Source organism: Camponotus floridanus, unplaced genomic scaffold (genome assembly GCF_003227725.1).
Source record: "Camponotus floridanus strain SB8 unplaced genomic scaffold, Cflo_v7.5 scaffold7, whole genome shotgun sequence".
NCBI classification, from domain to species: Eukaryota; Metazoa; Arthropoda; class Insecta; order Hymenoptera; family Formicidae; genus Camponotus; species Camponotus floridanus.
Genome location: NW_020229838.1, coordinates 1536881 through 1554371, shown reverse-complemented (window position 1 = coordinate 1554371; position 17491 = coordinate 1536881). Strand labels below are relative to the sequence as shown.

General features: G+C 36.5%; 1 protein-coding gene and 1 long non-coding RNA gene across 5 annotated transcripts in view; one reads left to right on the top strand and one right to left on the bottom strand.

Moving 5' to 3' along the window:
- The window catches only part of LOC112639522, a 166183-nt gene that overhangs the window by 101802 nt on the left and 46890 nt on the right, over positions 1 to 17491 (bottom strand). The window lies entirely within an intron of this gene.
- Positions 1 to 17491, top strand: part of LOC105255861 — a 169528-nt gene that overhangs the window by 126733 nt on the left and 25304 nt on the right. For all 4 annotated transcript variants that reach the window (XM_025413753.1, XM_025413756.1, XM_025413754.1 and 1 more), the window contains exon 3: positions 9139 to 9283. In XM_025413753.1, coding sequence (XP_025269538.1) covers positions 9139 to 9283 — 145 coding nt within the window. The remainder of the gene's footprint in view (positions 1 to 9138; positions 9284 to 17491) is intronic.

Sequence of the window (17491 nt, the reverse complement as noted above, 5' to 3'; positions counted from 1 at the left end):
ACCCTCAATTGTAATTGAAATCTTCCTATCAAAGCGCCAACTCTCGGATTAGTCGTATTTATTATTCATATATAGTTTTAATTACATGAAATATATATTATAATTTTTAATTACATGAAATATATATTATAATTTTTTTAAGATGCAGACACCATGCAATTTTTTTCTTTTCTCATTTTTTTTTCACTGAATGTAAATGTTTTTCGTCTTGATAATCGAGAATTTTAATCTATAAAACAGTAAATAATAAAAGATAATATTCAAATATAACCGCCGTCAAAAAAACTCCCCTGCATAAATTAAACCTGGGAAAAAGCTGGGGCTTATAAATTGCGAGACCGTAATTTTCACCTTGAAATCAATGACATGCCATGGACAAGAGCGTTCATAAAATTTGCAAAATTAATGAACGAAGAGCTTAGCGAAGTGATTATAACATAACTTTAATAACTGTTTTGCTTGCCGCTGTACCGAGAAACTTTTTCGAACAGCCCAATGTATACGGTTAAGAACCGAGAGAGTTTACGATAATATTGTGATTGCAAATATTTTTCTCGCCCGCGTCGGTCTGATAAATTTCGCAAACGACGGACGATTTGCGTCGCGATATAATAACAGGGCGGTGGTCCTCTTTTGCCTGTGTTTTTTTCGAATATCCGTTTTGCTCGAATTTACAAGCTTTCCTCGGTTAATTATCAACGCCAGGAAAAAACGTCACTTCTTATCTGTGCGTTAGAAAATTATAAAAGCATCGCGATAAAAGCATCGAGGGAAAGAGAGAAAGAGGATATCATAACTGCATTACGACATCGCTTCCCGTCTCGCCATAACGTTCTACGTTGTAATGGAAACTTGACGAAACATCATTCGGAATAATAAACGCATTACCCATACGTCTCCGTATTTATTTTCGCCCAACGGCCTTTTAAAATGGCAGTATTTCATTCCGTTATTAAGAGCTGCCTATCGTCCACTCGCGAGCTATTTTATCAGATTAATTCTTCTTCGTGCGCAAATTTTCCCTGATGAACGCTTTGACGGATTAAAAGTTGAAATAAAAGTTCTAGCTCCCTACCTGGTACTTTGGCGCTTTCATCCGACAAATTACTTTTACGTTTTCGCCCTGACCTCGTCCGTTCTTCCCTGTGTACGGAAAAGCGACGCAAAAATACATTCCGGAAGGGGCGTCGAGCAGTTTTTTCTCATTGTCAGTAGAGTTCGCCGAGATTTGTAGCACTTGTTACCATGTACGAATATCTTCTAGAATGAATGCTCTTCGAACAAATGTAAAATTATTTTGCAACATTTTAATCTTTATATATATCTTTGTATATATTTATATATATACAAAATTCATCTTTTGCACAGTTCAATTATTATTTTAATTAGTGACCTTTCAAGTTACATCGACGATTCTAATGAGTAAAGTTATGTCGAAAATTCTCTATGTGAAATTATGAGGTCTCTATTTATTCGTTATGGAAATGTGTTTGAAAATTTTATTTGGTCGAGAAATTGACTGATAATAGAGCGTGCGAATTAATATTCGATTAGCGAATAATATGCGATGCAATATTTGCATATAAAAGATTTTTCAACGTATGCGTTATTCATGAATTGCCGCGCTTATCCGCGAAAATTCGTCGCGCAATATTTTTAATAATGCAGCACCGAAATAAAATTCTCAATTGAAATAAACAACATATATATATATATATATATATATATATATATATTAATTAAAATCTTAAATGAATTCTCCCTCATGAATAGATTATAAATAGGAATTAAATTCGATCGCGCGTGCAAAATTGGCCAAAGTTGTAATGCAAATGCGAAGGATATATCGCAAGGAATATTAAATGACGAGCGTTTTTGCACAAGATTGTGTCGTAATCGAGCTATCTATAAGGTGCGCTCATACAACTGTAAATCATAACGCGTCGATCGTTATAATAATTTATCGTCGAGGGTCCCGCGCGCGATGGACTATAATATTTGATTACTATCTATTAATTATGACTTGCGGGAAAGGGACGAGAGTCATCGGGAAGTGTTTCACGGTTCTCTAGAATCTAGGCGGAGATCGATATCACAACGCGGTGCGTCGTTACGATAATGCCGGTTTATGGGATCATTAATTATGGGCGTCACCACCACATAGCATCGCGTAATGTCCCGTACCTGCTTCTGCGCTTTCGCACGCGAGAGATTGGTCAGCAAAGTTTGCGAAACTAGCAGCCATCTGGATCTCATCGCTTTCAAAGTTCGCCAAAGCGGTCGGCGGGGGGCGGAATTTGTGATCGCACGAAGAAAAGCGTCTGTCTCGCCGTCAGTAATGGCTTTCGCAAGCTTTTACCGGCGCGAAACGTTCGCACAGATACGCCCGCCTTCGGCAATTCAATTTAATAACTCGGTGCACACGAGTTGATATTTCTCATATTCTATAAATTATCTCAGATGCTTTTGATTTAAACGACACGAGTGAGAAAATAATGTTTCATGATACATATTCTCTAGAATTATTATTTCTTGAGAATTTCTCATCAAACTGTTATGATAAATTTAGAAATAGAACTTAAAAGATTTTTGGGTATTTATAAAAAATTCCTTGAAAATATGTATTACGAAAAACAAATTGTTTTCTTGTTTATCGTTATTTCGCGTCTCTAAAAATCTCAATCGAAAAGCACGGTGCTATTTTTGTTCCGCTTCTCGGATCGACGGAATGCATCTTTGCCAGCTTTTATGGAGCTTTTAGCGAGACGATTCGATTCAAGGCATATAAATATTTTTCGTTAGAATAGAATCTCGTGAATAAATTATATTTTTAATTATAAATAATTATATTTTTTCAAAAATACAAATCAAGTATTTAAAAAATGTATGCAGCAAATAAATATTTAAATAAACAAAAAATTGAAGCATATATATGTTACTATTATATATGCATTATTATATTGGCACTTTTTTAAAATAAAAGTTTTTCACTCATCAATCGATACGTAATAGTGGGGTTAGCAACAAGATATGCTGATATGTAAATATATATAAATATAATATTTAAATTATAGCGGTGTGCAAAATAAATGTTTAAAAAAATTATGTACATATGAATTAAATATTCCTATTATTGTACATATTATTATACATATTATGAATATAATATTCAATGTGTACAATAATAAATGAGATTTTTCTGATTAATTCTTTAGAGAGAATTATAGAATATATCATTCCAATTATAAATAAAATTGATATAAATATGTTGATTATAAGTTATAAATGTAAAAATATATATATATATTAACAGCGTCTCGACAATATGTCGTGAACATAATCGTAATGCCTTTTTATGTACTTGGTGTCGTAATATTGTTTCATAAAGCATAAAATATTTTTATTTCACTTTGTTATTTTCTTTTTAAATGTGATATAGCTGTTGCGTCTTTCGCAGCGAATGAGATAAATAATACGACAACATTTCTGTCAGAAACGACTTTTCGTATGTCATAAAACGCGTGCGTTCGGTTACCACATCCGAAGCATAAAGGCCTTATGCAATTTATAACGACGCGAGTGCAATTCTACGTCGGAAGTGTGTGTGTGTGTGTGTGTATATGTATGTATGTATATATATATATATATATATATATATATACACTTGGCAAATTTTATATGGAAAATATAATATAGAAATATGAGTTTTCTTCCCAACCGTCGATGCAATGTTTATTACCTCGTGAACATTCGAGCTTTCACATATGTTTCTAAAAACCATATAATATTATATAGCTCATACAGACCTCGTCGTTCGTACTTTTCCTTATAATTCCTTATAATATTACCTATAATAATATCAATAATATTATCAAAAATAATATATAATTTGTGAGACGTGTTTTGTGTGTGTGTCAGAAAACTATTTCCCTCTTTAATATTCATTGTGTTTGCAGAGGGAAGAAAGTGCAATGGACACATGTGCAATAACTTTAGATTCACCGCTAGAAATTTTTGTTTGCATCGATGCACCTTCCCAAATATTTTGCGACATGTCTCGATATACGGGCGTGTCTTTATTATGATCGACGATGGCGACGGTGAGGTTTCGGAAAGCGCAGCTCGAGGCTGTTTTTCCGGTCGAGATTTCAGAGGCCGAGCTGCATATCCCCGAAGGGAGGATTCCGTTGTTTGCACGCACGACAATGGCCTGCCTCTCGGTCGCCACTCGACGCCCCCCCTTTTGGATCCTCGGCACCGACTTGGAGCGGCGAGTTTGCCGTAAGCTCGCTCGAGGCCTTCTTCTTTCGACGAGAAAACCGAAAGAGAGATTGTACCTTCGAGGCTCCGCCAGACTTTCCATTCTCGCGAGATGCGTTGAAAGCTATGTAAATGTAAATTAGGTGGTCTCCTCATGGGCGCAGTTCCCTCTCCCCCCTCCCCTCCCTTTTCGTCACGCTCTATTGCCCATTCAGTCGAGGCTTCCCCCAAGATGTATTTAATCTCTGAACTTTTCCTCCGCTCTTCTTCTCCATCCACCCTATTTCGGTTTTCCGACCTTTATAATGATCGCAAGCCGTACAAAGGAAACCTTCTTCGAGAGATTCCTCTTTTTCTGTTTCTGATATTTCACTTCAAATGGCAGTAATTTAACATTAATTGACCGAGAAGATGGCGTAAGAAAATAATAGATCTATTTTTGTAGATCACTGTCTAAAACTTTCCATGTTTTATTCAGACGTAAAACGAGCGTAGACTCAATAATTAAAGAAAATATGAGATTAGATAATCGATGCGACTGAAATCTATGTGCGACTGTACCGGTTCGTTTCACCCCGAGCGTATGCCAATGGCATGCGAAAGGGTAATTTTACAAGCGCTCTGTACAATCCTCATCGCAAGAGTAACCCTTTCTACCGGCTTAAGTCTACAACTCCCGCTGTGTGTCCTCCCCTCCCTCCCATTCCCCTCGCTGCAGATTACTTAACCCTATGTTTCGCGCGTGATCGATGACTCTCGCCATCGGAATTGACAAGTGCTCGTCCGGTTGACACACGGCCGATCGGCGAGCACGTTATTAAACCACGGACGCAATCCTAATACCGGCAGAGTACACAATTTGCCGCGCGCAAATAGACCCTATAGATCAGTCTAGTGAATCACCGACTATATTGCCGATAATAATGCGATCGCAAATTAAGCTGACTTTCATTCAGCGGCTCTGGATCCGGCAATTATATCCGATTCGTGGCACGTTCATTAATGTAATCGGTAATAAACGTACATTTATCTGCTATTTGTGTCGCGCAAAAATATTTCCCCGATAAATGTAGAGCGTGGAATAACACACCGAGGTTGTGTTGCAAAGTCGAATTTCAAACATCCTCGAATTACTACAATTTATTGCGACCCATAGTAACAATGCGGATTAGCATTGTCAAATTGAGAGAACCAAATTTTTATTTCATAATTTAGCATCGAAAATTCGATTATATGACTGATACAAACATTAAGTAACGACGATATCATTTAAATTCGAAAAAGAGATATATCAATTAAAAAACTAGCAGTTTGATTGTCGGCATGTAATAATTATAAATAATTGCACTCGGTTAGTGATAATAACAGTGAATGGCGAGTGTGAAATAAATTGGCGTATATTGCAAACATTATTTGTGTTCGCATGTCAAATATACCCATAGTTTCTTGTACAGGATATTCTCTTCGACATGAAACGTACAAGCTTTTAAATGCAGAATGCGAGGGATAATAATTCATATGACTAGTGATAATTACGAGACATTCATAAATGAGCGTGTTTACAATGAGTACGATATTATATTGTTAGATTCTGGTGATTTTATTAATTTAATTTGAATTTATCAGCAGAATAGACACTTCAGAAAAATTCACATCTTTAATTGTTGACTTTATTCTGTAATTTATTTTCGGCAATTTAGTTTTTCATAAAATTACTCTATTCTAAATTATCTGCAAACATTATTTTTTCTACGTTATCTATGCAACACTTAAATCTTGTAATTTAATAACTACTAACAAATCCAATGGTTACCTTATCATAAATTATTTTAATTATTGCGCGGAAATTGCTTTGTTACAATTTGCGATTCATATTGTAAATAAATAAAAGATTTAAAATCTGTAATATTTGCGCAAAAATTTCAAATTATATAATAATTCATATTTTATTTATTTATGTGCGAATGTGTATGTGTCATGTTGCTATATAATCATACACATTATTTAATAAAAATATCATTAAATAATGTATTACTAAATAATCAATATCATTGATTATATCAAACCGCAAAATTAGCAAAATTAAACTACAGTTTTAAGAAATCCACATTTGTTCCACAATTTAGAAAAATTCATTTTCCATTTAATCCATTCAATTTGTAAAAGAATATTATTTATCTTCAGAATCTATCTTTAAAATTTATAATACAAAGCACAAGAGGACAATTTAAAAATTTATAATTACAATTTTAATAATTTCATAATTTTCATACCGATTTCTGATATCTTTATGCTATGCAATAATTCATCCATAATTCACATATTCCTATTTATTCACTGCATCGGTTGACAATGTTGTCAATGTAGATTGTAGACGAAAGCGACAATAATTGCAATTATTCTACTGTCTGTTACATAAGATTATTTTTGAAAATTGCTAGCGATTATTTTAAGATTATTTTTCAAAATCGTTATTATAAATTAACTTTTTATAAAAATTTATAAATATACATAATGTAAAAAATATCATCAGTCATTAATATCTCTTATAGATTTTATATCTTTTATAGATATCTCTTATAAATATCTCTCTTATTATATCTCTTAGATTTCATCTTAGATCTCTTATAGATTTCATAAATGTAGAGAATATTATATATTCTAATATTATCTAATATTCTAATATTAACATAATTGCAAGTGAAATGAGAATATGAGGAGAAAGCTCATATTTCCAAAACTCGAACATTCATAATCAGACGCAACACACGTATATAGAGAGTTCTAATTATTTCCGTCTATTTGATTCGCAGAAATTGTATTATTTTTGTCTTATATTTATTGGATATACTCTATATTCATATATAAATGAATATATATCCTTTTATATATATAAAAAACGAGGAAAAAAATGATAGAAAAGTTAACGAGAAAAGATAATTAAATGTGGATCATATTACTTGCAGTAATTAATAGGAAAAATAGAGAAAAATATAGAAAAATATAGAAAAATATAGAAAAATATAGAAAAATACAATTATTAAATGATCTACGATAAATTTGACAATTCGTTACAAATTTTAAAGTGAAAAAAAGAAGAAGAAAATACTGGATCTGCGAATCAAAAATATAAGAGTATCACGTAACGTTCAACCCATCACACAATACAAATCTCAATAAAAGTTGTTTATACGCGGAATGTAATTTAACGGTAAAACTTTTTTTCTCTCACTCTTCCATTCTAAATTTTCCACGGTATACAAAATTACGATTTTCGCTACTAGGTAAGCATATAAACCGATGCAAGCTGCATGTTTCACGCTATGCTTGTTAACACACAAATAAAACATTCGTATTTATTTAGTTTCCAAATAAAACGCGGATATTGGAAAACGCTATAGGTTTGTATAACAAATTGCTCTTTCAACAATACAATAACGTCTTGCATTCATTTATCCAATTTTGTTAATCAGCGCCAATTTTTCATACATGATATTTTATCTCGCAAATATAAATAAAATAAAAAGACTATTAATCGCTATGTAACAATCGAAAAAATTAATTTATATTAAGTCTGTTCGTCGAATAAATAGTGGCAAACGAAATATCATGTGATAGTCAATTTCAATCTAAAATTTCGGCGAAAATTTTCGGGTCAACTATATACGACTCTTCTACTTTTTCTACAACTTTTCTAAAAAAGTTAACGCCGGATGAAACAATCGATACGCTCCATTCCCGTCTTTTTTATTATCTCGGCGCACCAGAATGCGACTGTTTGTTTTGGGTTTCTTTCGCGTTGATCGCGGGGGTGCAACAAGTGTTACGTTGCTCGTGTCTCGAGGCAAACGAGCGAGATACCGCGTCGCAAATCTACGAATAAATTTCCTGCCGACCGCGTTGCTGCTGCTCGAATTGATATCTACGGTGTGTATTTCAGGATTAACCACTTGGCTGCGTCATTTTTGTTTTGCGTCAAGCTACGCTTAAGCCGGTTTACAAATGATTCGACATAAAATTTAAAAAAAAAAAGGAAAAGAGAAACGCTCGCGCACAAACACACACACACATACACGTACACCGCGTGGATAACCGCTTTATTAAAAGTACCCGCCATCTCGGGAAACGACGTTATTTGACATTTACCCGAGCTTTTATAAGCTGCCATTTGACTTTCGCCGCGGTTAAATTACGGTCCCTTTATCATTGCTACCCCGATTCATAAATTGCGAGAGAACGGAGTTAATGACATTTAAAAGAGAACATTTTCATTCTTGGTAACATGTGTAATATTACGGATAATGTGATTCCAGACTCTTCATTTTTCTCGCACCTTTAAAGGTGCGTCACAAGGAATCTAAGGATAGATTTTCTCTTTTCAGTAACGTTCGGAGTAAAATTTAAAATTTTGCGAAAGTTACATTAACGTTATATTATACGGTATTACAAAGTTTAATAAAAAAAGGAGAAAAAAACAGGCAAGAGAAATATGGCAGTGGATGCAGATAGCGCTCCCGATAAATTGAGAATCAAGATACGTACTGGCAAGTACGCGAGATAATAGGAAAAATGCATTTTCACATTAAATGTACTTTCCTACCGCAGATGTGCAACAGTATAAATCACATTCCCCATGACGTTTCTCGAACAGCATCGATTGGGCCTTTTAGTCCGTCGCAATATAAAACTATCTCCGTAAATCAAGCGCGCGTCGTCCAACCCTCCCACGAGTTCGCTCGATATCACGCTCGCGACATTTGCATCGTTAGCACGAGCGGGCAAAAAAAAAAAAAGAAAAAGAGAATAAAAAAGGAAAAAAAAGAATTCCTCCCCTCAAGTGGCACGTACTCGACGAACGCAATTTTCTTTTGTTTCCAGGCAGACTTATCCTGCAGAAACACGAAGCAGACCGTGGGCGCGATTTACACGCGCACCAACTTCGTGACGTTGAAATACGTCACCGACGCCTGGGGCACCAACGCGAATGGCTTCCGCCTCGTCATCACGGCCGTCAAGGATCCGAGTGAGTATTTGTCGATGTGAGCCGTTAACTTATTTCTAAATCAATTGACCTGCTGACACCTAGACATGCAGATTAATATGCGACGCATCAAGCAATTTTTCATGATTCTGAGAATACGAGAAATTCTATTGGATTTCTGCTTTATACTGTTTTAATAATGTGCATTCTCTGACACTGTAATATCAAACATTAACCCACTCGAAATTATTAATCTGTATGAAAATCGATATATCAACTCCAAAAAATTGCGATTACATTTTTCATGGCGAAATATATAAGGGAATAAAGGGAAATATAAAAGTTCCAATGTTCAATCTGATAAAGTAATTCTTTCTTTTTCATTTTCAACGCAGTTGAAACTAATCACTGTGAGATTTATCCACAGGAGGAATACGTTCTTGATATTTGAAAAACATATTTCCGTGGTAGAAATCGTATTCGTCCTCGAAAATAGAAACGTCGAGGTCTTTTCGCTACTCCCATTATTTTTCCTCGCGGTCGCTTTTGTTTCAGCGATTCTTTAAAATCCGCCTTTCAAATTGTATCACGGTTGTCACGATCGACTCGAGATCTAAGTTTATCGTTCAATCGCTTTTATTCATTAGCCCTCAAGCTATTAAATTTGCCTTTCAAATCCAGCTTCTTTAAAGCGCCATGTCAATTCCTCCTCGTGTTCGCAATCGTATTCTCTCCGGTGACGTTTATTGCACGATTTCAAAAGTGCAGTCGCTTAACCGCACGATGAACCCCAGTTAACATTGTAATATTCTATTCGCGCGATGTTATTCGTACCACCGAATCCGAAATTACAATTGAATTAGTCATCTGTAAAACATTACGACTACGCACGTATTTTACCAAAATACCGAGAGCATTTATCTCAAACATTCACAAGCTATAATATATAGCTTTGTTTTCTCTTTGATGTATTAATTTTCCAAAATATAAGCATTTTGCAAATTGTAATTATCGAATATTAAAATTGTTTGGATAGTTATTTTTCAATCATATGCTCGAGAATAACAAGAAAATTATGTTATAATAAAGATATATTTGCTCACTTTTTCCAGTAACAAAAACAATAACATATTTTTTACTTAAAAAAAAAAGAAGAGAGAAAAAATCCTTTTCTGTTTCTCTCAAATCTGACCATCTGTCACTAATGCGATTTTGCAAGCCAATTCGATTGAAAGTTTATTATACGTACAAAAAATCGCGAAAAAAAATAATCTCTGTGGCTTTGTCACAGAGTCAGCTTTGTAAAATCCGCGCAAGACAAACAACGTGCGTTAATTGGCTAGTTTAACGAGCTATTTTTAGGTTTTATGCGAACTCGGCGAAACACGCGCGTTCCGAGACCGTTTTACATTTTGCAACGTGGCTTCGGGACACGAGTAAAAAGTTGACGGGTAAATATTGAACAAAATTTGTAATTGAAATAGGTGGCGATGCGGTAAGTGACGTCGTTATTGACGTGTCGACGTTGATTCGAATTTTTAATTTAGCGAGCGAACGCTCGCGGGTCGATTCACCGATCATTGTTGGCGAGATTTTCTGCGACAACAATGAAAACAGCGCTTTAAAAAAGAATCTCGATTAGTTCTGAAAGATAAGCTAAGGACAATATATATCCAAGATATCGCTGAAAAAAAGAGAAGGAGAAAAAGAGAAAGAGAGAGCGAGAAATGAGGATATTTTAACAAAATGTCTATTCATATATCATGTAAAAAAATCTCCGAAAAAAATTCTCTGAAAATTTCCTGATTTTGCAGGTATTTTTGTTCAAAAAATTCCAGATAAGAGAATATTTCAAGATTTTTAATTTAATATTTTAAAATATTTTAAAATATTTAAAAACATTTTTATGTGTAATGCAACTTTCTAAAATAAATTTTCTCGTTATATGCAATCTAATATTTTTCATTCATACAAAGCATACAAAACCATTCAAGCTTCAAACTAGATTTATAAATATATATGAAAAAACTGAATAGCTTTCATAATGATAAATATTTTTTACATTTTAATTTTTTTATCACTAAAAAATTACAATAAAAAAATATTGCATGTATAATATCGATATTTTTTTTAAGATATTAAATATATAAACACAGAGATAAATATATATTTATAACATATTTTAAACACATAATTTATTTTGCTTTGCCAACTGTTTGCAACATGAGAGCAAAATTATTACAGGGAAAATTACAAAAAAAATTCTTCGAATTCTAATAAAATTCCACGAGAATTCTAATAAAATTCCTTGATCTCTCCAGGTACAAAGGAAATTCCTGAAAAATCCAGATTATCCATATTTTTCATGAAATAGACATTCCGTTTAATAATACAACGACATATATTCGTATTATTGCGTTTAATCGATTTACTATATCAACAACATGTGCAGCACTGCCTGTATAAATACTGCTGCTTTTATATTAGATTTCATATTTACATCGGTGCGACACGCGAGAATCATAGATGCCGATCACGATTCAAGCATCCATGGCATCCGGCGTGTTAATAAAGCGCGGTCTCTCGGTCGTTTGCACGTCCAACAATTTTTCATTTTACGAAGAGAGAGACACAAGGCGCGAAAATCGCGTCGGCTCGCAACTCGGCGATAAATGCGCCGTTCTCGTCGACGATTTTGTCAAACGGAGGACCTTCTCGAAGCCGACAAAAGACCGTTAATAATACGGGGAACATTGAAATGAGGTGCTCCGACATCTAATACCGGAGGAAAAAGCGCACCGCATCGCTCTCCATCGCGAATCTTTATCTCCCCTCCTGCTCCGCTCTTGCCCCCGCCCCTACCCCGTCCGCGAGCGTAATATTTCCACGTAATAAGGTGCCTGAGAAATGAGCGTCGGCGACAAATGCAACCGTTATATACATATTTTTATATCTTTTTTTATATCACACCGGAATATTTTGAGAATACGCATAAATGTCAAAGTGCTATCTTACGCTTTCCTAATTACAGAAAAAAAATATTTCGCGCTGAAATACGACTTTAATACACAGATATTGTATCGCATCATACGTATGCGCTACTTGCATGTTACGACATTCATTTTATCGTTATCGTTACATTCTTGGTTGCTACATGTATTACGTATAAATGCAAACAAGATATTATGAATATGGGCACATTTTTGTGCTCCCTGTAGATTTTTGTTAAAAAATTTATTCTTTCATATTTGGCGTACACTGCTGATGGCAGTATATTCGTTGAATTTTGCTTCATAATGTTATGATTATTTAATTTAATAATTATTAAATAAGAGCTATTTTTGTCGACTAATTAAGTTCGATTAAGTGAGATAATAAAGGATGATATTTTTTACAATATAATATTTTCGCGCAAATATCATGAAACAACGCGCGTGCGATAATGTAATAGCGAATAACAGAGCGAGCATTAATCTTAAGTACTATGACTTTGCCGACTCACATTCGAGATCCACATTCAAGACGACTTGAGAGTCTCGGCAAAGTAGCTATCCAGTCCCGGGACTCGACAGGTGTCGAACTTTAGCTCTCCTCTGCCAAACAATTTCCTCAAGTTGTAATCTTCCGCCGGTTATAAGGAGCACTTGAAGGATAATCCGAGAGAGTTAATATAAGTTAGTTCGGGAACTGAATGCGCAGGACGAAATCTCAGTCGCGTGCTCGATCATTGTTGTTCCTCGACGGTTATTCTATCGGCATCGCGCGGGACGATGTATCCATCCCCGAAAGGATTGTTTGCCAACTGTCTTTACTGTGTTTGCCGAAGCAACTTTCGCAATTTCCGTAACGCGCACTGTCTTGCAATTTTTTTCCCTCGACGAGTTATAGCGGTAAATGCTTTCGCGAAAGCAGCCAGGTGTCTTCCTCCCATGAGAAGCGAGAACAGTCACCTTGTACAAAATGCAAACGACTCTTGTTGTCCCGTACTTTTCATCTTTGCGAATGCACCGAATGACCCGGGGACATCATCTCGATCGCATCGTCGGAATTTTTAACAAATAAACGATCGCATCGCGGAATTTATGGACCGTCCCCTAAATAACGAGATCGTGAATAAACGCGTTTTCGACGAGAAATTCTCTGGAGAAAATCCCATCGAGAATCATCGGATCGAATCGAAATAGCTGTCGCAATTGGCATCAACGTCAAATCAATCGATCTCGACAGCCGTTGTCGCAGGAATCTCGCATAGCTAAACAGGTGCTCATTATCGAGCGCAAATTCGGTTCGGCGACATCACGCGCTCGGTAGCTAACGGTTACACCAATTTACGGTAATTATGCAGAATGCGAACCGCGCTATCGCGTCCTTTCTCCCTCGTCCTTACGCGCCTCGTCCCTTTTAACGCACCGACGCATCCCCCTCCTCCCCCTCCACCCCGCCACAGAAGCGATCCGCCGACGCGCGAGGACGTTCGCAGCCGACAACGGTAATTATTGCACGGTCGCGATGTGCTCTTGCCTTTTTGCGCGACGCTAATTACCTCGCGTGATTAATTGATAGGCGACGGGGGCTGATGCTGGCTCAAAGGGGCGCGCGGGGGGAGGGGTGTTGCCTTCTCCTTCGTCGCTCGTCGAGAGGAAAGAGAGGGCCTTCGGATGCGAACTGACAGAAAAATACATTTTATAGGCGCGCTTTCCTCGGCTTCGCGATATAAAAAACGCGACATTTCGACGTGACGTTACACGGCGCTTTTATTCCCGCGGATTTATGTCTCGTTCAGACGCGCGATGCGTCCCCGTTTATCTCAATTTTTTCGCAGAATTACTTCTCTCGCGTCCCGACATATTCTATCATCGACGCGGTGGCGTAGAATTTCCAATGTGCCGCCTCTTTTCCACAAGTATTGCACGCAAAATACCAAAAATCCGCGTCAAAATTCCTAATTAGGTTAATTATATTTTCACGCGACTAGGTGCGAATGTAACATTTTTTGCAAGTACAGTTATTTGAATAGACAACGTTTGTGACAATATTTCCCTCTGTGTTCGAGAAAAATATTTAAAAACTCGATAAAAATTTACGCATGCAAATTTCAGAGGATATTTCTCTTTAAGATGATAATCGCGCAAAGGATACGGGTCAAGTGGCACGTTCCGATAAGCGGATAAAGGGCCGTGTAGCCGAATACCTGACATGTCAATTACACAGCCGTCCGATGACTCGAATCTCACAATAGCCGGAATTTCATGATCGCCGAGTAATTAATTGGCGGCTCACGCGCCGGTCCGAGAATTTCTTCCGATCGAGCGGCGGAATCCCTGCCGAGGGCCATCACGCGCCCTGATAAATTGGAACGCGAACGATCACGTGTATGGATTCCGTTCGTTGCGGTCGAAAAGTGCCAACCGCAACCGAGGAAATCCCCACGGGCATTGTCTGGGCGACAGATTTTCATGCCCGTCCTGTTCTCTCACGATCGGCCATTCCGCCTTCTGTTTAGTCCGGTGAATTATAGTCATTCGGAAAAAAAAAGCTGGCGATTCGCGTTTATTTAGCGGCGGCGGAGTTTTAGATTAATTGAGATTTCACGCGTATTTTCACGCGATATCTGAAATAGAAAAAATGTCGGTATTTTTCAAGATTAATTATTCCCAACGATTAATGGGGTGAATGTAAATCGTGTCTGTACATATGCAAAGGAAATATTGGACTAAAATTTTAATATTCATGTATAAATGCTTCTACAAAAATTAAAAAGAAAATGGCACAAGAGCCAAATTTTTAATTTTTTGATTATTTGAGCCAAATTTCTACAAAAATGATAAATTATCGATATTATCAAAGAGGAATTAATTTTTTTTCCATAACGAAGATTCTCCCATCAAATATCAAGGTATCAAAGATCGAGAAGACGGAATACCTCGAAGACGAGGCAACGATGGTAAGCCTCTCCAAGAAGGCACGCCTGTACGACATGCATTCGGCATCGCGTCGCGGTCGCGTATAAATATCTGAACGCGACACTGGGATAACACGACGCGTCCTACGTGCAACGCGAGAAACTCCAAACCGTGCGGAATCGTGCGCGACGACGCCTCGCTCTCAAACACTTCGGAACGTGTCCTGGAGCGCGCGAGGCATTACTGTCAGCACCGAGCGTGTAACCCAGCGAGACACTTAAGTGCCGCCAAGTCTCTCAATCTCGCTCGAATAGTTAGCCGTGCGTCCTTAGCGTTCCCACCCTTAACTTTCATCACAGGGGATTCGAAGAGCGGCAACTACACGTGTCTGTCGACGCTATGTCGCCCTCCTCAATAAATAAGACATGCGATGTTAACTGTGCAAGTACGGAGGAAGACAAGTTTCATACAAAAAGTAAATAAATATGTAATTTTAATATACAAATTATGTGTATTTTTTATAATTTTTCTTTAATATATAAAATGTATATTTTTAAATGTATAATTTTTCTTTAATATATAAAATGTGTATTTTAATAAATGTGTATTTTATTTTATTTTTTGTGTATTTAATTTTTTATATAAAATGTGTATTTTAATAAATATGTATTTTATTTTTTAAATATATAATTTTTCTATTATTGTTTTTAAAATCTCGCAATATTTAGCAACAGAGAATAAATTCGAGATTTTTTATTTCGCACGCATCCTTGCCGTGCATCCAGCGACACGCGAATAATGCGAGCGGAACGAGAGAGAAAGAGTGCAACAAGGAAAATTAATATCTTCATCTCGCGACGTTACAGTTCCTGTCGTCCGATGAGAGTTATTTCTTTCTCTTCGTGATCTCGATCGGAAGGATGATTCATGCGCTATCACGCTCGACTTCCTCCGAGTGCCTCCATTTCCTTCCATCTCATCCGTTCCTCCCTCTCTCTCTCTCTTTCTCGTCGCCCTCTCATCCCCATCTTACGCGTCGCATCGCCAGCTTTTTTTTGCCCGACGAATTCAATTCTTGCCGTCGTAGCGAGGGACGCACTCTCAATCTTCCCCCTCCGTCCTGTCTAGGACGTCTAGGACGTAGCGCTCGCATATCGATTTCGATGCGCGCCACTCCCAAAAGCATTCGTTTACCGCCTTTCAATATCACGCGCTCGCGCGCCCGCCGGATATGTCCCTACGTGTCATTCGAACCGCGGATGGAGAAGCGTCGTCGTATCAATCTCTTCCGCTCGACCGTACGTGCTGCGGCCGGAAGTCGAGAATTATCGTCGGAACACGGAGACAGCGGCGAGGCTAACGACGAGGTCTAAAATCGATAATTCCACCGTTTCTCTTTTAGCCTCTCCCGCGACATTATGTGTGACGAAATAATGAATATTTCATTCACGATGCTATAAATATATCAGCTCGTCGAGCGATGATAAAATTTTCCGAGAATAATCTTATAATTATTTTAGACTTTTTTCTCATTTAATACGTATCCCTCCTAAAATTTTGTCGAGACCCAAAACTAGCGATTATTAATCTTAAAATTTGTAAAATTAAAGGATATATTTTTGCATATAGTTTTTGTATTTTAAAAATAGAGGAGCAACATACTTTTTTCGTTTAAAATGTTCTTTTAACATCAATGAATGATAATATTAAAAGATATATTAGAATAAAGACATTACTATTTATGTAACCCTTTTGTGCCGAGGGTGCCTTATTTTCCGCAGTTTTATTCACGCACGCTCGTACGATAATTCCATACAATCACCGGTAGTTTCACTTTACCCGGCAATCTTCCCCTTTCACGGAATGGACGTGTCGATATCATCGACTTCCATGTGTTGTCTTCGGTACAGAATTATAGTAGAATTCAACGATTATTTGGAGAGACATAACCGTACAATTGAATTATAATTAAACTAAAACTTCAATATCAAATCTGTACCTTTACTTATTTCTTAATTATCCTAATATTCTTTCGTGTAATTTTCACAAAAAGTAATCACTATATGCATAAAAATGAAAAAAAAGAAAAAACATGGCCTGTTAAAAGCATGTTGTTTATATATAACGTATATTATTTTTATAATATTAACTTAATTTTTCCTCACGATGCCGGCGTTTCTTTAAAAATTTGAGACTTTCGTGTTTCTCCTTCGATTTATGGAATTTTTGTTAGTAGCTGGCGCGAGCGTGACCAACTCGAAGAAATACTAATTTCGAAAGAGCTTTCGTAAGCACGCACAGCTTCGGCATAACGTTCGATTTTCCTCGAGAGTCGTAAAAGGAACGT